The 25,996-nt window shown below is 34.6% G+C and overlaps 1 protein-coding gene across 14 annotated transcripts in view; it reads right to left on the bottom strand.

The window, feature by feature from the left end:
* Positions 1 to 25,996, bottom strand: part of DMD (dystrophin) — a 1,007,484-nt gene that overhangs the window by 660,422 nt on the left and 321,066 nt on the right. For all 14 annotated transcript variants that reach the window (XM_021408144.1, XM_021408061.1, XM_021408111.1 and 11 more), the window contains 5 exons: positions 22,691 to 22,814; positions 16,576 to 16,663; positions 8,551 to 8,792; positions 6,863 to 7,040; positions 345 to 490 (listed from right to left, as the gene is read on the bottom strand). In XM_021408144.1, coding sequence (XP_021263819.1) covers positions 345 to 490; positions 6,863 to 7,040; positions 8,551 to 8,792; positions 16,576 to 16,663; positions 22,691 to 22,814 — 778 coding nt within the window. The remainder of the gene's footprint in view (positions 1 to 344; positions 491 to 6,862; positions 7,041 to 8,550; positions 8,793 to 16,575; positions 16,664 to 22,690; positions 22,815 to 25,996) is intronic.

Raw genomic sequence — 25,996 nt, 5'->3', positions numbered from 1 at the left:
CAATTTCATGTGAACAGAAGAAAATGAAATGAACTAAACTATACTTAACAGATAAAACTATCATGACAGGAATATTTTATACATCATGGGGACACACAAAGGCTTTTCCTTAACGCATTCAATAACTTATAAAATTGGTTTAAGTGATACATAACTTTTTTACTCCTTTAACTTACGGAAGATAGTAGAATTAACTATCACTGTCATCTGCAGTCCTTGGCTAAATCTCTAACGGGCATAAATCACTCAAGAGCCGTAAGTTTCAGTAGACTCATCAACAACTGAGGATTCTGGTCCTCCGAATTTTTCATTTGAGACATTCTTTCTGCAGTGTGAACACTCACCTTGAGCTCCCCGAGTCTCTGTTCCATGATTTCATATTCAGCAACTGCAACTGGAGGTATGGAGACTTTAGTTTCTGACTGCTGGATCCATGAAAGTATAGTAGTCACTGTGTCCTTATAGCGTTGAGGAGGCAAACTGTCAAAAACTGCAGTCAAAGGGGAAGAAAAAGGAAAGAAAATCATTTCGGACTCCATTTTTTGTTTTGTTGAAAGAAGATGTTTGATAGAGGATCTAGCCTTACTGAAGTCTATAGCCACTTTGCAACAGATTGCAACAGACGCAGTATGTCAGCATCAGGTTTTTCCAAGAGTAGTGGAAGAAGAAAACTTTTGAAGAATGAATACACTCTTTCTAACAGTTATGATATCTCCGTTGTTTTATCAGTTGTGTATCATTTGAATCTCTTGTTCTAGGTCAAATGAAAGCCTATATGGCTAAATCAATTTAAATATGTGTGTTTAGAGATCAACACATAAACCACTGTACTTAACCCAAAATCTAATTTCAGAAATGTAATAGGAAACAGCATTCCCTTTTATGCCCTGTGTTTGTCTGTTTAATGTTTCTTATCAAGTAAAAGGTTCTATTTTGGACATCTGTTAAAAGATTAGAAGATGAATCTCTCTTCTACATTAAAGCTGAATTTTATTGTCCTCTGCTCGTTACAACAACATTACAGCTGCCATAAATAGACAACATCTGGAGCACACACTAGCAACTCATTAGCAGAGATACTCCATCTGCCCTCAACTACAGTTTCCTCTACAGTCATTGAGGTAAGTATAGACAAAGAACATGTCTAATTCATAGAAATATTTTCCACTTGTACCATGTAATGATGAAATATACAAAAGCTCAAAAAAGATTACAACTATTTTTATCTCATGTGTGTTTCAGAAGGAACTGTACTGAAAATTGATATAGATGTCCAAAAGCAATTTTGACAGACAAGTGCAAACTTGCTAACATTTCCATAAAACAATGGTTGGCAGAATGCACTGCTTAATTTAACTTACTTTTTTAGTTATCAACAAAATTTTTTTTGAAAAACTTGTACTGTCAGCAAGATATCACAACATACTAAAATCAGGTCCACTTAAGGTCTCTCTCTTGTGGAACATACACATTGTATGGCATACAATCCTCTTCCTGAAATACTGCTCAATCTGATTTACTACCCACAACTGCAGATTTACAAAAGATAACACTTGCTACCATGGAGAAAACAATTTTTTTCCCTTTTAGTACACATTACTCACACAAAAAGTAATTGTGATACATGCAGGAAACACAGAAAACAGGCATTTTCCATACCATCACCACTGTTAACAGCAGACCTACTGAAATAGCATTTTTAAACTTTTTATTTCCTTAGTTATATTTGTATTGTCTGTGATTTATTTAAAAAAAATCTTATTTTAGAATAGAATACATTTAAACTTACTTAGTAGGAGATACTACCAGCTCAGATATGATAAAGAAGTATACAACTCTTAATCTGCAATATTATTTAAAATATAAAATGGAATTCAGTGATTTGATGTAATGTTTGACTTCTGTAAATGACAGCTGTCTCCTCCAAATGAAAAACAAATCTTAGAACTGGTGTATGAGTTCAAGTAGCTATGTAAAAGAAAAGCTGTTTTTGGTAGCAGTGAGGAACATCTCAGAACAGGTGCAAAAAAAGATGATTTGCTGTTACAGCAACCTCCACCAAACTGCATGAAACTAATATTCTGAAAGTTCGTCAATAAAACAACTTGACGACCACTCAAATACTGCTAATATTTTTTTTCATTTTTAACTAACGATGTTCTCTGTTATTTGCAGGACTAAATAAGAGGGACCGCAGATGCTGATTTAATCAAGTTCCCACTTAAGCTACTAAATATTCAATTTTAAAAAACCCACTTTTAATATCGGTGAGCAGCAGTTTTCCTATTCCACTCTCCAGATTACTGGTTATGAAATAATAGTTCTCAATATCTTTTACCGAGCTAGATTTTTCTTCTAATGATGTATCTGTATTTTCCTCCGCAAGAAAGCATCTTAATTTAGGACAGCACTCAACAAGTGCCTATATTGTTTTTCCAATTTCTGGAAGTCAATCATGAGAATTCAAACTTCTACAGTGAAATTCTTGTTAGGTAATTTCAGCTTTCTAAAATCTCACACATTTATGATCCCACTACAGGCAGTACGAATCTCTAAGTTCTCCATACTTACAACATACACACACATCCAGACCTGTTCACTACTCTAAAATTTGTTTTGCCACAGACCTGTTCGTAGATGGAAGCCCACATGACGAATAAAGTGCATTAATATGAATTCTGTTATGTTATATGATAAATTGTATTTGTAGTTAGAAAGATATAGCAAGCCCTCAACCCAAGCTGTAACTAAACTAGGTGTTCCTTACTTTGTGAAAAGATTTCCTGATCAAAATTCCTTTCTCAAAACAAAAATTAAATGAGGATACAATTATTTCAACAACTATCAAATCCCATTGGATATACTGCAATGTCCATCTTCTTCAGCCAGGAGAAATCCCACTGTTCATCCCATGGCTACGAAAGAAGAAAGGCAATGAATATAACCAATGGGATTATTTCTGTACTGCTTGAAAGAAACAGTCTACATAAAATTGCAAGTATTTCCCATAAAAATCTCCTTGGAAGCAACTGCAGTGTCTATGATCACATTGTATTTTTCTCAAAACTTTGCTTTGCTTATTTTGTAATACATATCTTTGAAGCTATTCATGAAAGTCTTTATATTGATAACTTCATTAAAGCTGTGATTCCCTTCTCTCACATCTGACACCAGGAGCTTTCAAAGTGGAATCTTAAAGAATCTTAGATAACATATCATTCTTCAAGTGCCCTATCACTTCTAATTCTCTAGTTTATTGATCTCTTAAAATAAATGGAAAGGAAGCCTTTTTTCAGTTCTACAAAATCTTGGACAACAATACATAATTTTGTATGGATCCAAAATTTTTAGGTGTTTTTATTTCCTATCCTTAAAAATTTTCATTTTTTTCTGTGGAGGAAAGGAATAAAGTGAACTACAGGGTATAGGATGCTACCTCATACTGATTAATTTCACGGGTTTTTTTCTCATTTTGCTCTTTATTTAAATAAAAACAATTTCCTGAGGAAATTGATTCAGCAGAAAATTAAATTAGCTGGATGTTACTTATTAAAATAATAATCACAAATATAGGTGCTCTGTTTTCAGCACAGAAGGCAAATTAAAAGAAAGCTAAGCAAACAATATCTCACAACCAAGAAGAAATTAATATTACTAATATTAAATCATAGTTGGGCACTTAAAGATACTTTGCAATTATAAAATTTACAGAACATGTGCTTAACTTTTTTCTTACTCAAGTACAAAACGATTGGTGAAAGATTATTACATGTATCATAACAATTTCACTGTCACTTATAACGCATCTCTAAGATACGTTAAGCAGGAAAATATCATCAGTTCAAAGTTCAAACCAAGGCAGACAAATGACAAACAAAAATTCATATGGCTACCATACTTTTATGGTTACTGTGGTTTCTTGCCTTGTAAATTTATGTTAAGACTGAGTTGCATGACCTCTACATAATGCAGTCTTGTTTCAAATACTGTGCTTACAGATCAGGGAGAAAAGTGTACATGCAAAATAACAGCAAAAAGGGGATGTAAAGAATCTTAACGTGATACAGAATGCCACAAAAGCCATTATTTTATTATTTTTTTAATGTCACTTTCTAAAGATCTAATGATACCACCCAAAACTCCCTATGAAGAACTGTCTTGACAAATTGAGAACAGGTATGAGCGTGTTTGTCAAGGAAGCTGGGTAACATTTCATTGCAGCAAGATTGAAAAACAGAAGAATTTTAAAAGAGTTTAGTACAGACACAGAACAAAATGTATTCTGGAATGAATCATCACTACCTAGGACTTATTTTGAACCATAGAGTACTTACCGAGTTCTCTCCTTTGCTGAGAGACTGACCAGACTCCTTAATAGAAAACTACCACACAGCATCAGTTAGTTTCAAGACAAATGAATATAATGTTTACTCCCTCTTTCTTCACCAGGGTAATTATAAAACTAAGAATTTCCTTGTGAAAACAAATTATTTGTATTAAAATTATTCCCATGACTGTCCATTTCACTCCTATTACTGAATATTTAGAGGTTAGCACTATCTATTTTTTCCATGTACTGGTACTCTAGAGATGACTCTAATTAAGTTTGGGTGAGAGATAGGGCTGGAATGATGGATATATCATATTCAAAAGGATCAATTACCTATGGGTATACAGACACTATAAAGAAAGAAAAATGAGGTAAAATTACAACCTCATAAAATATGAGGAAAAGTAGAGAAAATGCAAGCAAACAAATAGATTTAATATTGGCTTTAAAATATAAATTTTATATATACATTTTATAGATTTCCATTTTATAAATGGAAATACTAATCAAATCATGGAGAGAAACAGTTGAGAAAAGCTGATATCTCTAATATTTTATTAAGAAATCTACTGTGCAGCTACTAAGCACTCGTGAACCTAAAAACCACATCAAACAACTAACCTGGGAGATACCCTTATTTTGGCAGAAAAACATTCCCTGTAAACAAATCAGAACAGAATATCAGAATACTCTTATCTGCCAGAAAGATAACGGAGTAATTTAACACAAAAAAAATCTTGAAATCTGAACCATTTTAAATGAAGGTAGAACCATAGAGTAATTAAGGTTGGAAAAGACCTCTAAGATCTCCTAGTCCAACCACCAGCCCATCCCCACCATGACCACTAACCAAGACCCTCAGTGCCACACCTAAATGATTCTTGAACATTTCCAGGGATGGCAACTCCACCACCTCCCTGGGCAGCCTGTTCCAATGCCTCTCTACTCCTACTGAGAATAAACTTTTCCTAATATCCAACCTGAATGTCTTCCCATGCAGAGAAGATGCCCAAAGGAAGAATAAAAGACCAGCCCTCCGTAAAATATTAATTCAGAGACTATTAATGGTAGAGAATATTAAGTCTCTACCATTTTAGGACGCTCATCCTGATCTGTTCAGAGCTGCCACTGAAGGACAGCTACTTCTGTGGCTGGACAGGTAACTGGAACATTTTGCAGCACAGGAGTGGAAACATACAACTACAGCCAGGAAAATCTCAAGGAAAGCTCTTGCTTTGTGACAGTATAATTCAGGTGATGAACACTACTTATCTTACAATCAATTGGCTAGTTTCTGAGGTCTTGCTATAGTAAAATTAGGTAAAGCAGAAAGAATAATTATACAAAATTTATATAGAAAGAATAAAACATCAAGAAGCTAGCATTTTCCATATTTCCCTGTTGGCAGAATGGTAACTATTTTCAACGTATGAAACAGTGCAGCATTAAAAATTTTTAAATACTGTCAATTTCACGGCCATCTTCAGTGTCACAAATGAATGTTACAATCCTTAAAACTAAAATTCTACAATTTGTTCTTCCATCACATGCTATGGCCTATTTGTATTTTATTTTTTCAGCTCCCTTACACATCATCACCTCTTCAATTTGTGTGTGTGCATATGTAGAATAACTACTACAGCACAATGGAGGAGTGTTTTTGAAAAAAAAAGTAAGTCCATATTTAAAAATAGAATCATTCTCAATGAAAGAACTTAGTAGGAATACCACAAAGATCCACTAGAAGGAGCTAGTATTCTGTCTAATTACAAAACACTATCGACATTTAGAGATGTCTTTGTCTAAGGGAAAAATAATGTCTGCTGTTGAGAATGATTTAAATTAATATTTCTATCTTATATTTTACTTTTAATTTCATAATCAAATCTGTTAAGTGTACAGTAGTCATTGGCATGCAGGTATCAGGAATACCTAGGAATAATGGTATCAATAATAAAATCACCTTCAACTTTAGTATAGCATCCTGTCCCTTTAAAAATGTGTTTTACTACGACTACTACAAATAATAACTAGCAATCACGTTTCATGTTGAAGAAAAGAAACAGTTTACCACATGATGATAAACTAGATGCCCTAAAACAAGTATTCTGTTTAATGAGTTTTGCAGAGTTAAATTTCTATTCTAGACAAGTCTAGAGGAGATTCACTGCCAAAATTGAACTCCTTTCTCTACTGACAGAGATAGAGAGAGCTCTGTCTTATAACCCAACTAAGGAAAGCTTTATGTTACCAAAATGAATCACAAAATCTGTCCATATATGTTCTATCAAAAGGAAAAGTGATGGTAGAACAACACTGAATATAACTTTCGCTTAGGAATAGTGTACATTTCCTTGATTTCTTATTGTTTTATCATAATTTCCAATAAACTAATTCAACTGCAAAAGATCACCTAAAGCGTACTGCTGGTTTAGTGCAACAAAAGCAACAACAGAAGTAGGAAAGCAAAATGTATATGTTCATGCTTTGTATTTTAGTCAGGCAAAATCACCTTTTGTCATGAATACTCACTGGTTTGTAGTTGCTTTTCTCTGGTGTGCATATCAGCAAGTATTTGTTTGAAATGGCTGGTAAAAGCAGCAAGGTCAGCATCCAGAAACACCGGGCCTTCTTTCTCTTTCAGTGCTTGACTTTGAGCCTTTAGCCGTTCAATTTGAGGCTTAAGAGTTGACATTCGGATGATTTCATCCTGTATGTTTGGATTTAAAAAAAATAAATCTAGATAAAACGGTACTCCAAATGAAATCACTGTTGTTGTGAACTCACCATTTCACTGCCCACTGCAAAATTATTTTGCTTTCAAAGTCAGTAATAGTAAGAACAAATATCACCAATATTTTTTTTTATCTTTCCTAACCAATCAATAGTTCTGGTTCCCAATATGACACTTGCCATTGTTTAAAATCACTTTCACGTTGCATTATCACTTTAGTAATGCCATACTAAAGTGACTGTACATCCAAATTCCATCTCTGAAGAGCATTCCTTCATGTGGAGGTGGGGAGATAAAAACTCTACATTTCCCACAGTCCTGAACACAACTCTTGTTAGATCACGTGCAGTTTTAGCAGCCTCACAGTAACGTATTACAGGTTGAGGTTCCGCTATCTTATCTTCTGGAAACCTTGTACAGACTGTAACACTAGCAACTAATAAGTAAGAAGAAATGAGAAAAGTTAATATCTTTGAGTAAGCTTCTCTAAACAGAAGCTTTTTGTGAGAAAACAGAGAACACCTGCTTGGAAACATGCAAAAATAGGAATAATAGAAGGAACAGATGTAACTTTATTTTTCAAACATTGTTTTAGTTTGAAAGCTTCAGGAAGCAGCAATTTAATAGAATCAAGCATCTAGAAGCATGTAACAAAATTTATTGGTTACTACATCTCAATTTACAAATTATTTGCATGTCAAAAAGTATTAGAGAGGAGGTGAGTGCAGATATAAGAAGCTCTCCACATTTAAACTCCTCTTCAAAGGTTGATCAAACTTCTGAAATAAGTATTGTACTTCTGTCTCCTTCAAAAGCCTCCATGTGGCAGTTCAAAACCAAGATACACAGGAAAGAGTGGATTTCATGACACAGTACTGTAGATAACTCTTTGGGTATGTAAGAAAGATGAGAAAATTTCTACAATAGTGCAGCATGTAACTGAAAACGTTTTTGGAGGTTTATGACTGAATTGGTGTGATTGTTTTTGTACAACTATTGAATTCTATCTTATTAGGAAAGCATATTCCTCCTCTTGACTACACAGTCAATCCTATACTATAACGCAGAGGACACAACAGATAACATGTACAAGGGTAGGATTTTGGACTTGACCATGAAGACAGTTTTTAGGCTCAGATCTTTAGAACCAGCGATGATGAGCAACAGTTTCTTAATGAAGAACCAACTAAACAGATTCTTAAAGGAAAAATAAGAAGAGTTTAAGGGTCTCATTATTTTAGGTATACAAATATCTTAAAATAACTAAATATTTGGGACAGAATTTTAAATACTCATATACTAGGTTATATCACCTCTTTATTTACCATGCCTTCCTTTCCTTGAATAATTATCCTTCATTAACTATTTTGGAAACACAAGGAGTAGATTCTCATATATATATTGAAATAATGTAAGCCACAATGTGGCCACCTGTTGATTCACATAGGAAGCACAGTATAATAAACAACGGAGAAGAATCTCTAACCTTGCATTTTTCCAACTGGATTTTTACTGTAGCAGGATCTGTTGCTGGTGTGGGTTGTGCTTTCAGCCAGTTTTCTGCTGTAATTGCTGTCTGCTCCAGTTGCTGCAGCTGGGAATAGAAGTCAATGATGCTATTTTGGTACTCCAACCATGCCAGTCTTTCACTCAGCAACTGACAGAACTCAATCCAGCGACTCTTCAGCTGCTCTGAGGCTTGTCTAATGCTGTCAGCATTCAGACCCTCTATAAAGAACACAAGAGAAGAAGCTCAACACTTAAAGGTCACAAAGAAGTAAATCAGTTTACAATACTTCAACAATTCAATTTCTATGGTTGAGAGCTAATATATCCAACTAATGCTTTATCATGAAATAACAATCCTTAACATACAGATGTTACACATCAATGGAGAAACAATTTCAGAACTACTTAAAGTTACTGTCAGGGTATTTTTGTTGCGATGGGAATGAATTATAAAGTGCATTATGATACAAGAAAGGGAATAAAGAACAAAGTTGTGATATAATACATAAAGCTAATTAAAACTGCTGTAAAAAGTAAGAAAATGTGTCATAACTGGATTTCGAAAGCTCTGTCTGGATCACAACTGGATTTTAACATATAAGATCCTTGTGTAGTTTTCTTTGTTCATTTTAAAAAGCAATTTTCAAATGAATGCGAACTAGGTTCCACAGTTATTTCAATGTTTTTAATAATCCAATCCTTAAGTTTTGCATTACATGCTAGTTTAGAAATATTAAAAGTGCTTAAGAATAACAATGCTGATCGGACCAAAGTACCATGAGGAAAGTCCTCTGTCTCCAACAGTGTTCATCAATAGACATCAAACAATGACTCAGAGTCAAGAAACCATGTGACACTTCTTCATAATTATTTTTCAGCCAGGGTTTGGTTTGCCATGCCATACAATGACACACATAGCAACAGAACTGATACTGACAAAAAAAATTAATAAACTTCTCAATCAAGCACACATTTAAGAACTTTTTAAATAACATCGACAGTAAGTCATACATTAGTTAACCAGTAAAACAAAAGCTATGCTTTTAGCAAAATATCAAATTTCAGGTGTTTTTGTATTTCTTAAAACCAAGTTCAACTGCAAATAAAACAATAGACGTCAATGCGATACTGTGACTTTTTAACAGGCTGTTGGTGTGATTTATCTTGGTTATACACTGTGCTTACAATCTTCAAGAAAAATTCCTCATGAGGGATACAAAACTATGAAGTTCATGTGCAACTGTTGTAGGTAGAATTTAAGAAATACAGTCCCAATTATGGCTAAAGGCATTACAAAAACTAATATTGAAAACTTACTATAATAAACTTTATAATGACCATTAGATACACAACATGGTAAATCATGCTAATTGGAGATTATGTCTTCCATGGAACTCCATAGTTCTCCAGCAAACATTATTTTGGATTCAGCTCAAGGCTGATTCAGTGCCACTTGTAAACAGATGACTGTGCAGTACCTTACAGTAGATTCCTGGACAGACTCTATTTCTAGGATATTGTCCTAGCCAAGAAAATTGGACATGATTTCAAAAAATACAAGCAAAAATGCAGAAAGACAAGAAGCCCAGCACTACTGGGACATAACGGTAAGTGTGGTGGTTGCAACAGTCACATATACATGCTGTACCCAGGAAAATGGATGGCACAATTTAATGACTGAGCAAACATGAAGTGTAAAGAGGTAATACATCTTAATAAAATCCATCAGTGATGTGTTTTTTTGTTTGTGTCTGCATCTGGACACATTGCTCCAGAACTACTTTATTTTCTTAAAGTGTAATGTCTAATATGTCTAATAAATACACATCAATATACGAAGAGGTAGCATAAATCTGAATAGCATAGTGTATCTTAGTAAGAAAAGGATGACTGGACACATACATAATGAATGTTACCAACATCAAGAAAACACACATATATAGAAGACAAGCTCTCGACTATGCCGTATTTCAAAAATTGCTTCTGTCCCATTGTGACTTTGGTTATAAAAATGCTGTATACTTTTAAGAGAGAGCAGACATCCCTGATGCTGTGTACATAATTACCTCTGAACCTGGAAGACACTTCCTATGGCTTTGACAGAGAAGATATACAAAGATCACTTTTATTTTTTCTTCCTCTCCTCTCTTTTCAGCTGCCACAGTTTCCAATGCACCCCTAGGCAAGATTATGATTACAAGAGGAAGTACACTCATGAACTCTCTGTACATAATAATACTTCTCCCTGTAATTTTTTTTCAAGGATTCAGAGAAGATTGTATATCTGATGAAAATCTAGATTCATTAACACCTCTCTTCTTCATTTCAAAGCTATATCCCTCAATGTTACGTTATATGTGAAAATGTCCAGTGTTACTCAGTTTTCCTTAATATTTCAGTATCTAAACTTTGAGTTTATAAGTGATTCCACAAAGCTACAGAAGAATAAATAAATGTTTCTGCTCTTCACATAACTGAAGTGGGAAGTACAAGATCAGAGTGTGCAGAGCTATGCTTGCTAAGAGAATAGAGGTGCACCATATTAGACAACACAATACCCTACTGAAATGAAGACCCATCTGAAAATCTCCAAGACACCCTCTTATAAAACTCTCTAAATTCACAGTTCAGAAAACATCTATCAAATGTTAATATATCATTTTCGGAAGGATGCAGGAAAATGCCATTACTTGCAGGTCATAGATTTTGCTAGAAGAGTCTAAGCCAAAATGATGAGACAATTTCATGTCCTAAACCTGTATATATGTTCAAATAATTCCAATCCAGAATTAGAACTTGTCCAAATATTCACATTTATCTTGTTTTGAAGAACGTTTGTCCTCCTTCTAATTGAAAATTAATAGTTATTTGAGTAGGTGATGCAGTGAGGGCATAATTCTAATGTTCTTATTTTCACACTGAATTGGTGAAAACAAAAACTCAAAACTTACTTCTGTGAGAAGCAGTGATTTCTTCACTATCTTTAGCTACTTTAGCAACTATCAGCTTTCATTCATTATTGTGCTTCACTCATGGCATCAAGACATACCAAAGTTGAGAACCAGGAGAATTAACAATATAAAACCCATTTTCTGGTAAAACACTGTTATTTTAGAAACAATGGTTCATAATCATTTCATGTTTCCTATTCTATGAGCTCCTAATATAATCAGTGAATAAATAAACTGTACCCAGAGGAAACAGATCATTGCCTGGAGTACCTCTATTAATTTTATTACCTTGTCTACTGTGCATAACAAATTGTGTCAGTACTTTTAATTGTGCAACATCTTACATGCAAGTACTTTGGAACTGCCAGTTAGTACAAAGCATATCCTATTAAGTGCATTTATCATTTGCTGTGGATCTATGACAGAATAACGTAATATTATCTATGCTTTTATAGCTTTTGATGCATAAGCATATGAGAAATGGTAACTCATAATGAAACAAGATAATATGTTTCTTCCCTAGAACAATGGCTCCTAAACATTGTGTTTTATTACAAAAAATTCTTCTGTATTTACTTTAATGCTTCCTATCAAAAGTCTCTCAGTAGTCATTTTGATGCTCTATATATTACATTCTAAATCACTATAATAATCACATGTCCCTCTTAAAACGCTAAGCAGCTTCATTTCCTCCATCAGAGAACATTATTCCATTTTAGATTAGCATTTTAGAATAGAATTTTTTGTTTGTTTTTATTCCCCCCACCTCCAAAAACAACAGGAAGCAGGAGATAGATGTTTTCATTGATTGTAATCATCAGGCTTCTTTAAACTCATGGGCAAGTAGAGGCAGAGCACAGCCTATGTAGAAGAAGGTTGACTTGTTAAAGGCAAAACAGGGATTTCCCTGTGATAGGAAAAGTCCTTTAAATGGTACTAACCTAACCAGTCACACTGTTTACAAACTTAAGAATAGCTGTGAAACCAGTTCTTTCCACTCAGAATACTTTTGCTGACACTGGCTGAAAACATAAGGCAGGAATGTTGCCCAACATAAATACATTTCCTCAGATTATTTTCCTCAATTCTAAGAATGAAAGAAATGAGACTAAATAAAAACACCTATTTTTCTCCAGAATTTGAATCCTGCTTTTTACTTATTTCCTCTCCTGCCATAGTAAAAGAGCAAGAAAATAAATATATAAATGATTTAGCAATGGAATTTACCACCATTGTGAACTTCTCTCTTACAATCTACCAGATCACTTTGTATGTTCATACTGTTCATCTATTACACTCAGAAACATTTTTTTTTAAAGCAAACAGACCTTACATATAAGAAAAGCCAAGAATTTAGTGTTAGTATAATTGGAATCTTAGAACTCTAATCATTATATACATTATGTACAATAACTAAAAAATAGCAATGCAGTTACAATTGTAATCACTTTTCTTCACAACTAATCTATATCTTAAATCTGTTTGCCTTAGGTAGTCTTTTAGTTACAGATTACACTGTATGTGCATGACAAACTTCAACTGCACCAGTAAACTGTTTCCCCGAAGAAAGTACCATACAGAATAATCATCTGTCCAGTACTTACATCTGTGGTTTTAAATTATGGTCATGAAAAATTAAAAAGATCATTTATTCAAGATAACACAGTATACCTTCCCTCCACCAGATGCTAAACAATGTGTTTCCCAAATCCGTAATGGTACATTTAACTCCACTTCCTTCTCTTTCTATGGAAAAGAGTTCCAGCATTAGAAGAGGAATATAAGTAGCTACAGTCAGTCTGATCTGTTCAACCTTATTTTGGAGATTCAGCTAGAAAATTTTCTTATGATCTACTCTTTCTTATTTTCCTCTTAGTGAATCCACAAATCGGCACAAATAATAACAGAGGCGAAGACTGTATGCCCCAAATGAATTTCAACAAGCTACAGAGTGACTAAGGAATCTCAGAATCATAGAATCCTAGAATTGCTCAGGTTGGAAAAGACCACAAAGATCATCGAGTCCAACCACAACCTAACCATACTACCCTAACTCTAAAAACCCACTGCTAAATCATGTCCCTGAGCACCACATCCAAACGGTTTTTAAACACATTCAGAGATGGTGACTCAACCACCTCCCTGGGGAGCCTGTTCCAGTGCTTAACAACCCTTTCTGTAAAGAACTTCTTCCTGATATCCAACCTAAACCTCCCCTGGCGCAACTTGAGGCTATTTCCCCTTGTCCTGTCACCTGTCACCACTGAGAAGAGACCAGCCCCGCTCTCACTGCAACCACCTTTCAGGTATTTGAAGAGAGCGATGAGGTCTCCCCTCAGCCTCCTCTTCCCCAGACTAAACAGCCCCAGTTCCTTTAGTCTCTCCTCGTAGGGCATATTCTCCAAGCCCTTCACCAGCCTTGTTGCACTTCTTTGGACCTGCTCCAGCAGCTCAATGTCCTTTCTGTACTGAGGCACCCAAAACTGAACACAGTACTCGAGGTGGGGCCCCACCAATGCCGAGTACAGGGACAGGATGACTTCCCTAGTCCTGCTCACCGCAGCATTCCTGATACAAGCCAGGATGCCATTGGCCTTCTTGGCCACCTGGACACACTGCTGGCTCATATTCAGCCAACTGTCCATCAGCACAACAAGGTCCCTTTCCATCAGGCAGCTTTCCAGCCACTCCTCCCCAAGCCTGTAGGGTTGCCTGGGGTTGTTGTGACCAAAGTGCAGGACCCGACACTTGGCCCTATTGAAACCCATACAGTTTACCTTGGCCCATCGATGCAGTCTATCCAGGTCCCTCTGTAGTGCCTTTCTACCCTCTGGCAGATCAACACGCCCTCCCAAATTGGTGTCGTCTGCAAACTTACTGAGGGTGGACTCAATCCCCTCATCAAGATAATTAATAAAGATGTTCAATAGAAGCGGACCCAGTACCGACCCCTTAGTTGATCTACCGTGGAAAATATAAAGTTGCATAAGTCTATTGCAGTTTAAGATACAGGTTTAATGTTGAGCTACTTTTTTTACACACCTCTTAGTTCAGCATCAATTTACAGATACTCCCATCAATTGTGATTGCATTTAAGCATACGATGAAAAAAAACATATTAAAAAAATTAATGTTCATAGAAGTACCGAGGTTGAACACTGTGGTTACCTTCCTCTATGCTTAAAGCATAATTTTGAACACCTAGCAAAATATTTAATTTGCCAAATGCTATGTTAATATGATCTTACAGTTCTCTTCAAGTAAAGCTGATGATTTAATGCCACTCTCTAGCACTCTCCCTTGGTGGTGATCTTTGCATTATTTAACCATTTAGTATACTGTTCCTCAAATTGTCATAAACAATTGAGGCCAGAGAAACTCTTTTTGATGGAATAGTTCATTATCTAAAATCGCCACAAAAAGAATCTTCAATCTTACAGGCATCTAATCCATCATCCTTGCTACAAAATTCTTGCTGTCAAGGCTACCATGATGTTTGGCATAACACGACGTGTATGGCAGAATTCAGAGCAATTGACAGGAGACAGATAAAGTCATGCTGGCTTAGCTAGCCTACTCCGTGCTTATACCCCAACTGCAAGATGTGCTTTCTAAAAGGAGGATACAATAGATAATAAAGCACATCTAGCCACAGCTGAAATCACAACACCTATGATCTATGAATAACCATAAATGCATGAACTGAAGGAGAAAAAAAGAGAACCTTGAGGACATGAGAATATTTAAGAAAGCTAATCTGATCAAGCTGAAGGTGGAACTCCTTACATGCAAGTCTGCAACCGGCCAAAGAAACAATGGGGCGCTGTTAACTAGGCCCTAAACAGGTTAGGTCCAAAATAACAACCTTGATGTGTCAGCACACAAATTTCAAATATCGCCTTAGAATTCCTGTACAGCAGATCTCTGTGGCAGAAAAATATGTCAAAAAAGATACAGGACTTTTTTTTTCTTCTTCTTCATGGAAAATAATCCAGCCATTTCAAAAAGGGTGCAAATTTTACCAGACTCCTTTCTGTCTATTCAGAAAGAACCTGTGAAAGAACCCATTTTAACAGTTGCTACAATAATTATAATTAAATACAACGAGAACGTAAGGGTGGCTACTTTTAAAGTGCCACCTTCATACTTATAACTTCATACTTAAGCAAGATAATCCTAAAATTCCATCAAATTTGTGTAGATTAGCATTTCATTAATAACAGTTATATTCTTGACTCTTTGTTATAACAATTTAACTTAAAATATATGTTCTGAAACTCAGTGCATTTAACATCTGTATTTTTTGTAGGCCTATCAGTATGACAGATTGTGGTCCATACTAACTATCTAACTACAAAGTCAGACATTTTTTAACATCAAAGATAGCGACATGACATACAATTTTATTTCCATCTATCTTTCTGTTGGGTTTTCTTCCTTTAAAAAGTTCAAAAAATTGGCTAAACATAATAATAGATTTTTTTGGAAAATTCAATGATAAAAATAAAATAAAAAAATTGCAACTTTTTTTTTATGTTTTGTATAAGCTTTCATATTTATTATCTTGAAATGCTGAATACCAAAAATATCTTCCAATACCCAATAAAATTGTATACTTTATATAGTACAGAATATTACAGCAACATATGTATATATAATAAAATATACAAAGTATATTGTAATCAAAGTCAGAAAACACTTTTTCAAACTGTTCAATTTTCTAACTTGTGATGAATTAATGTACCTTCAAAAGCCTGGTATACTCAGAAAGTAAGATTACAACTTTATTTTCTATACAGAACAGATTGTTAATACACAGTTCATTACCGTGAGCACATTTTACACACGCTTCTTTTCATGATACTGAAGTTGTAAGATTTTTTCTCTTTACTAATAAACAGATTTAATATCCAGAAATAATAAAAGAAATATAATGAAATTTACTGTTCCACTTAGACAGCATTTTCTAATATAATTTTTGTGATAAATATAAACCTGTGCATTTATCAAATTCCTGAGAAGATTATCTAAATCAACTCCCTTGTAATTACCATTCACCATCTGTTCCACCAGGGCCTCAGCTGATCTGCTGGCATCTTGCAGCTTTCTGTACTTCTCAGGCTTTTCTCGCTGGATGGCCTGCAGCATGACAGGAAAGGTGAATATTTCAAAAGAGGAAGAAGAAAGTAAATAATCTCAGGGATGTCCTGATTTCTTGAGACTGCTTAACCTGCCACAATGCCCTGCCAGCCTCCTGATTTGCAATGAAAGCACAAAATATCACATACCAAGTTAGTCATAAAGTCAAATACATGACTTGAGAATCAGAACGCAACAGAGTTGACAAATGATACACGTCAGTATTTTACAGACAAATCAAAGACAGACAAATTAAGAGCTATTCAAAGCCCAATATTTCAGAAGAAAAATATATGTTCAACAGAAATTCCTTGTGGAGGAATCGAAAATTTACTTCTTTTTTTTTTTCATGTGGCTCTTATTTATATTAGTAAGAATTGAGTTCATACTAACCAAAACACAAGGTCTCATGTCATACTGAACCTATACACCATTTGACTGCTTATTTTAATCTTTTGTTGGCAAAAAAAGAAAGTAAAATAAATACATATTAAAGTAGGTATCTAACATATATAGTAGGCATCCTTACACAAGCCAATAGGTAAGAGTTAAGAACAAACTGCAGAATTAACACAGAGTTCCCATTGTATGTTGTACCTAATACTCTCAGTCACCTTTTCACACTTAAGAAGTTCTCACCCACGTTTAGGTGTGCTTGCACCAACTGGTAATTGTAGGTACAGGCTTGAGTTTCAGGATACAGTAGAAATCTAAATTTCTATTTTCATTTGGCTTGGTAACAATATAGATGGAAAATAAAACTGCATTAGATCTAACACCTCCTCAATTATATCTAATAATCAACATCACATTTTTGACTTTAGACTAATCAGTCATCATAGGTGTAATTTTGATGCTCTAAACTAGAAGCGTAGTTCAGGAGAAGCCTAGGGCTATAACCTAGTTTGAAACCAAAAATAAACCACTTTATACATACCACCCAGAGATCCTACCTAAAACATTCTCTCATTATGCAGAGTCCCTCAATTTATCACAGCACATATACACATACAAAAGGCAATGCCACAAAAATCCTAGGTGACATACAGGAAACTAACACAAATCCTGGCTGTGGCTTCTCAGTCTGGCTTTTTAAAATGTATCTTTTACATACTGTTAATTATTAATGATAATTTAATCATAAATTACCCTTGAAACTTCATAAAGTTTAATCCCAATAAACTCAAAATGATGACATTATTTGTAGTTTCTGTAGGTCAACAAAATCTTCTACTCTACAGTACAAATATCTGCAAAATTTAAAAAATCACAAAACCTCTTCTGTTCATTCCCTGCAGAGTTTCAAGACTACAGAATCTTAATTAATACTACTCTATCTATAATGCCAGGTATAACGAACATAAGTCTAACTGCACAGAACCCAGGAGAATCATAAAAACACTGAAAAATACTGAAAATAATCTTGCTCTATCTGCAATGCCAGATGTGTAATTATCACAAGTGTAGCTGTAGTGAACACAAATGAATCATTCAAAACCTGAAATATACAAAAAATAGCTCTTGGAAACATGAAATCAATATGACACTGAAGCTTGTGGCAGAGAACACTTCAGTGTCTGGTAACAGACCATGTGTTTGGAAGAAGTTGGAAACATGTCTGCTTCCCTCCCAAAAGATCAAGGTTTCTATCAGAAAACAAAAGTACTTCATGTGAAGCACTTAAAAATAAACATGAAAATTTAGCACATAACAATACTTTTCTCCACTCATTTTTTGTTTGTTAATGTATATCATAAAGATGAAGGGCTAACTGTGGATATAGAAAGACATACGCTTACACACAGAAAATACAATGCCAAAGGAGAAATGGCTGTCCCCTTGGTCCTCATACCAACAAAGTATGGGACAATCTACCTGATCTTGGAGAAAGCAGACTTAGTTAATGCCGCTAACGTAGTCATGGTCTTACACTGCATGTGCTTCAATTGTTTGCCAAACCCACAAACTTCATCTTACATTTTTAAGGTCTTCAGAGGAACAATTTTTCTAAATAAATGCAGAGTGCTAAGAAATAAATGTAGTCCCATAAACACCTCACATTTATCCTTTCAGATCTGTTTTGTTATTGTTTCCTGTACCAAAAAGGACAATACCCTCAATTCAGGTTAGTTAATGATAAAATACACTGGGATAAGACTGAAGAGGTTTGTGACATTTGGAAGCTGTTACATTCATTGTTATCAACACTTTTTCTGATGAAAATTTGTGGTAGCTGCAAAATAATTTTAAAATATTTCCTAAACTTTATTTATTTTTATATTCTTTTTATTTCTTGTATTTTTTTCAGAAAAATATACTTTTGAAAAGACCTTTATCTAATAGGGGATTAATTCTCTTTGAGGAATATTTTCTAACTGGCAAAGTAGATGTGTAATGGCTTAGTTCTAACTGATGGAGTAACATTAAAGGCATCTTTAGCTAAATACCAGCTGAAAGTGAAGAAGTTATTTTCACAATATTATCAGAGTTTTATTTGACCCATAAGATTTTAGGGTCCTTTGGTTCACCTTTGATCTTGAATTTCTAGATGCTTCTTGACTAATTAAAATTCCCTTCAATGAGTTTTATTATTAATTTTCTGATGTGCAATCTCAAGTTTTACTTCCTAATAAGCAAGATTTTCTACCAAGTAACTTTTAACTTTCTTTCCTGAACCTTCACATATTTGAACTTACAATAATGAAGGCTCATTGGAGCTTAAGCGAAAGAAGCAAACACAAAAAGCCTGAATCATTGCTAGACCTGTTTTCAGCAAAATGCACATATTAACTGGAAAACGTTAAGGATATGATGCAGCATAAAGATATGTTTGGCATTTATATACAGATGTCTTCATTATTTAAGAGTAGTACTATCGTCCCACAGTGAACATCTCCATAATTATGATGTCCAGTCTCTCTGGCCAGTTAAGGCAAGTACATTTTTCTCATAGCTGAGAAATATTTTTGCTTCTCTCCATACACAGGAATGGGCTTTCTATGCACCTGTAATATATTCAATTTATGTAGCACATCTGCCAAAGGCTAATTGTCTGCCAGTATCTGAACAGCTGTTGTCTTAACAAACATAGTGTGTTCCATACAATCTGCTCTTGGCTCCATCTCCCCCAGGACTTCTCTGAACTGGGATGGGAGTAGGTTTTTGAACTTGAATCATTGAATCATCAATGATGGCAAAAGAGCTTCCCTTGTGGCTGTCCTTTCTGAAGTCTGGGTCCCTTCACCTACAGATGCACTTCCATTATATCATAAAGAAGTGAACCCACTGAGAAAAACAATGAATAGAAACAAGATGCTTTGACAACAACAACAAAAAAAAAAAACCCACATCCAACTAGTAACTTGTCCTCAAAACAAAAGGAGGAAAGAACATCATTAGGGAAAGCCTATGAGACTAAGCAGCTACCACAGCAGGCAACAAATGGTAGGTCAGACATCAGTCATCATGGGTGTTCTGTGCTACATCATCTAATGTCACACAGGGAGGAAACTTTCATATAGAAAACCACTAAGTACAAGATGATACTTCTATGTGCATGTGTGTATGGTATCATGCATGTTGGGGTATGACTACATATGTCAGTACTGTACAATCTTTTACAATTAGCACTGATGTTTTCACTTTTGACATTGTATCTTTCATTATGTGCCTTCTGGAACTTTACTAGAGATTAGAGTTTGATAAAAAGCACTCTGTTTCATTGATTAAAGCCTCATTTTGAGAGAAATAGAAACTTAAGCTAAAAACAAGCAACAACAACATTGTGCAAATCAATGAACTGGGCAGTACTTCCTGCTTTGTCTATCAGTCGAACAGCAGAAGTTAGAGACCAGGCCAGTCTAATTTTTAAAACTCAGCATTTAAGCCTTCCTCCACTTTTTCTTTCTTTTTAAAATGTAACACTTAAAAAAAATTAATTAGAAGAATTTCCATCAACTGAGAACAATCCAACAGAAAATCCAGATATTGTCAATCGCATATCTTAGAGAGTTCTATCAAATGAAAATATCATCTTAATATTCTGTCCCTTAAAGTAGCTAGAAACTGCTACATGTACCTTAATCTTTTTACTGAAATGTTGTTTTTAAAAGAAATCAAAGCCAATCTTGGTTTTAAAAAATATTTGCAATGTTAATGAATGATGTTAATTTCACTTGCTTCTATTTAGAGTTACTGGTTTGTCTCAGACTACTTTTGATACAAGGTGGATTTATTTTGTGCAGTACTTTTCATTAAAGAAGTTGGAAACTGGTTTCTTAACCATCATATTATTTGGTTTCTAAGGAAGTCAAAGAAACATCTGAAATCCTGCTACCTCCAGTGTTCTGATTTCAAACCTTCCGATATCAATGCACAGATCAAATTCCATACTGCTTTTCCCTCCCAGACTTCCTCCAGTATTATGTATGTTTTCACTGACCTAAAGGAACACTTTACAAATGCACTTAACAATGGCTTCCCAACCCCAACGTTTTTCCTCAGCACCAACAAAGGCAAGGTAAGAGCTGCTGGGAAATCCAGTTGGGACCAGAGGAGGATCTGTAGTTCACCTACCTCTATCCCTTACTTGCAGTGACACAGATCACCACCTCCTCGGGAGCAAGGAAAGGAAAGAAGGAGGAAGGTGAACCATAGCTCCTGAGTCCTTTGATGTGGAGTGTCTTACTGATTAGGGAAACCTGACAGTGCAGGTATCCAGCGCAATATAAAGGTCAAAACAGGAGTTGATTTGCCATCCTTGAAATCGTGTTCCACAAAATGGGAATATATGAAGGGGAGACAGGAGCATTTTATTTTCTTTTTCTTCTCATCTACCACAAAGATTGAAACGCTCACCAAATTACCTACATATCTATTTATGTATGAGACAATACTCATTACTCCGGTATGGAAGCATTTGAACCTATCTTCTTCTCTGCATGTTTGATCCAGATTACATATTTCTACGTATATAGTTATGTATATTTACATATCATGAAATGGTGTCATAAACTAAATTCAATATATTACACTCTAATGGATAATTACACAGTAAGTATCCATTAGATACTTAAGTAGTAACATCATGTTAACATTAACAAATAAATTAAGATTATTGTAACAAAAGTATGATTTAACAAGAAATATCAAAACGTGTATTTACTGTCACATAATTCAGAGTTCCTCAATCCTATTGTTGCTTATTTATGATGGACAAGCAAAGAGTAAGAAAAAAAACAGCAGTAAAAATTAACTTCAGTACACTAACTTTGTTCTATCTGTGTTTTAGCAGTATGTATCACTTTACTTTTTAATGAAGTCCCAGAATATGCTATTATACTACAAGCACAATAGCTTATTATAAAAAATAATTTGCCTTTCTCTTATTCAGAAAAGGTAAGCTTCCTTGCAACAAGCAAGAAAAATTAAATACTGAAGAAAATTTTTACTCGTTTAGTTTTCAAAAGCTAAATTCAGAGTGCATGGAACATACACAAACATAGTTAGTCTTTAAGCATTGCAGATTCATTTTGCAAAAACTAGAAAGAACCATTTCTGGTTCAAAAACGGGACAAGAACAGATTAAAATAATTTCTGCGGAAACGGGTTATTTGCACATACATTTTACAGCTCTGTAAGAATTAGATAGAGGTTTTCTTTAACATACACTAAAAGATGACATTTTCCACATTCTTCAATTTATGCATGTATAATGTCATATTAAGCCATTAGTATAGAAATATAAGTATCTAAAAAGTAAATTATAGGCTCAGATTCAATTTTTCTGAAGACTTTCATGAATCTATAATGCCTTAAATTAAATATGATCTATTTAGACACCTTGTGTATCAATTTTGGTGCCAAAATCTGAAATGTACAAAAATACTTAACACTTCTAAATTTCTCATGTATGTGATCAATCGATGCTTGTCAGTTTAGACTTGAACTCATTTAAACTTGGACTTTGAAAGCACTTTGACAAGCGGATACGAGCTAACAAACATATATATTAGTACTTTCTCCTACATTGACTCTTTCTCTGAGATCTGAGAGATTTCCTTCTTTTCGATATACTGCAAATTCGGGACTCTGAAGTACTGCTTCTGAGCGTGTCATCCAGCTATGGAGTTCTGTTGTATCCGAGTCAAACCTAAGATACAGAGAAGAGCAATAAGACATTTCAATTCAACGTTTCTGACAATAGCGTTAACAGTAGAAATAGTTAACCAGTTGCTTAAACAAATAAATAAGCATCAATCATTCCTCTTGGAAGAAGACATTTTTAAACCCACCATATCTGATTAGATACCTCATAAAACTATTCACCCTAAAATTTGAAAACATACTTTTTTATTTTTAAGACACTGATTTGACAGCTGAACAGATGCAGCAGTTTTCTCAATAAGCATTCCAATTTTACAAGCTGATGTTTTTGGAAGACATGAAAGAAGCGGCTTTCACAGTTGAATAAAATGTATCACAAGCACTGTTGGCTCAGCTGAGGATGTGAGGCATATCTGGCTCACAAAATGCAGCCTCCGTACCTGACAGATCTCTGCCTTAGCTTGTGCTGACTGCATTATGGAGAAAAAATGCAGGAAATTTGACCACTAGATTGAACCCTCTTCTGACTGACTCAAATTTGTTGTAGAATGCAGTTACTAATCAACAGGAAACTATAATTTTCCTACAGCTAGAACTTCAGAAAATGAAAATTAAGATTCCTAACTCTGCATATACTTTTTAACTACTTTTTACTGTAAAGCCCTTTCAATTACAATCTGGATTCTTTCAGAAACTCCTTCAAAAGTGACCTTAATTGTTTCCTACTCAGAAGGTAGTAGTTCAAAACGAAGGTTACCGTATGCAAATATTTCAACTGCAGATATGTAGAAAAAGTCAAATCACGAGTTGATTCAGTATCTAACCTAGTTTTGAAAACAAGAGTTTTGAGACGTTTTTTTTCTGAGTTGAATTGAACTGTAAGCTTGATGGCATTTCTTTATTGCACTCCAAGTTGCTATATTTATATCTAGTTTATAATTACTTTTCCTTTGTTATCAACACAATGAAAGCAACAGAACAGAAGGACCTAGAACGGAATTAACTGCATCTTTCAGTTTGTTTTGTAAATATAGGCCTTTTAATTTATGTAATTAAAAATCTACTAAAACCAAGAACTTGGATGACAACTGCGTCTTTGGAGAAATTAGTTATTTTACAGAAATATACACCTTTATAAATATAGAAGCTAAAATACAAAGCTGAAAGGTACTAATCTAGTGCTACAGAGATCTACATAAATGAGTGAAAAATTAGTACATGAATTTCATGTCTGTCCACATATATTTCTGCCTTCCTTTTATTTTTTTCTTTTCCATTGTGATCTTTGTGACTATTTAACAATAAGGTGTGAATGACCAAGTAATACATAATGAAAGCAGTAGAAAGAATGACACGCTTCCCTAATCCAGCCTCATAGTCTATATTAAAATTAAAACCTCTTAAGAATAATGCTTATAAAACAATTTCTAATAATTCTATTTGCTCACTTATTCAAGGAGGAAATGATGAGGAAATGGAAGGGGCAGAAATCGTCATTTCATAGAGAACTGTACATTCAGAGGCAGAATACGAAAGAAAATCTCTCTGGTGGTTTAGAGAATCTCTGTACTGCTATCAGGTTCTAATCCTCTAAATCAAACTGAACTGCCAGTGAAGAGATTCCTGCCTCCAAATCTATGCAATGTTAAATCAATCGTTATTCCTGAAATAGGATGTTATCATTTGTTTAGCATATAATATCTGTATCATTTATATCATTATATTTATATCATTTGGCAGCGTATAATAGCTGTATATTTAATAAATGCTGTCATGAAATTTTAGAACTAGGACAACAAAACTGTGAAAGCCAGTATTTCCACATAAAACTGGAATACAGTTTATTCAACAAACTGCAAGCACTAACTGCATATCTAATCGCACTGATAACCACAAGAGAATACGAAAGCATACTTTTGTAACTGTGATTTAAGACTGTTCAATACATCTTAAAATGGAGAGCAACCAATTATAATGCTAATGGATTGCACTATGAGATAAAAACTAACAATTTCATAGCTGTTCCTCATATGCTTTTGGATACACATTATTTACATTCAATATCTGAAAATTGCCAGCATCTCTGCCCAATGCTCAGTGATGTGAAGTTCTACCAGACAAGCCTGCACAAAGTAGAGTTAGTGAAGTCCTTTGTAAGGGCTTTATTAAGTCACTTAAATTAGAACAGCTGCCTAAAGGGTGTAACCTCACTTGAAGATTGCTGAGATACAGAGAAGCCTCCAAATACAATGTATGCCTTTTCAAAAAGATAGAGCAGTAAAGCTGGACAATCCCATGTTTCATGCAAGTATCTGATTCAGGGCTTGCCAGCAACAAATGAGAAACAGGAGAACCTGCTCTAAGGACAAGATAGAATGTGGTCAGAGACTTACAGGTATTCAATTAGATGGGACTGCCACCCTCTCTGTTCTTTGAAATTCAGTCAGCAGTGTACAAACCACTTCTCAAGAACTAGCAGCCCAGCTTAGGAGAAGGGTTGTCACTCTACTGCCAAAATGAACTCTATTCCTTGTTCTCCTCACAACCAACAACTATAAAAGCAAAGGAAAAAATGGCCCCTTCTTTCACCTTTCTTAAATCTACAGATGAGGCCAGCTCTCCAGCCACTATCAGCAGTTGTGGTAATTAAGCTCTTCTACAGCACAGGTATGAAGCAGCTGTAAACTAGAGAGCACAGAACATCAGACATAGGATAAAAATAAAGACAGGTTTATCAGTTTCTCAGTACTAAACTCTCTTTGCTGCAGGTGAAACAGTCTTACTTCTTTTGTTCATTCCATTCTGTGGTTGCAGTTAAATAGGACCACTGAGACAAACTTGCTAAAAAATAGTCTGTTATTTGCTAAAGAATAGTCTGCTATTAGCTTGGTAAAGTATGGAAAACAACAGAGCAAAATGTTTACCAGAGATCACTTCTTCCTTTCTTTAAAAAAAGAACTTAGCCCCTTCCTCTGCAACATCCACCCCTGAAAGTGTAATCTAGAAGAAGAGTTGAAAATTTGGGAGTGCTCCGATAGAACAACAAAGTAATCAGGAAGACATTACATGGCCGAGATTCATCAAGTATTGGTAAGTATTAGCCACCACAGATAGCATCTGGACAGAACTGATCTCACATGACAGATTGCTCTGTCAGTTGTATTTTCTTCTGTTTAAGTAAATATAACTCCACAAAGTCTTTTGCCAGAAAAAAGAAAAAAGAAAAAA

Source organism: Numida meleagris, chromosome 1 (genome assembly GCF_002078875.1).
Source record: "Numida meleagris isolate 19003 breed g44 Domestic line chromosome 1, NumMel1.0, whole genome shotgun sequence".
In the NCBI taxonomy this organism is placed as follows: domain Eukaryota; kingdom Metazoa; phylum Chordata; class Aves; order Galliformes; family Numididae; genus Numida; species Numida meleagris.
The sequence above is the reverse complement of the archived record's forward strand: the minus strand, read 5'-3'. Positions and strand labels throughout refer to the sequence as shown.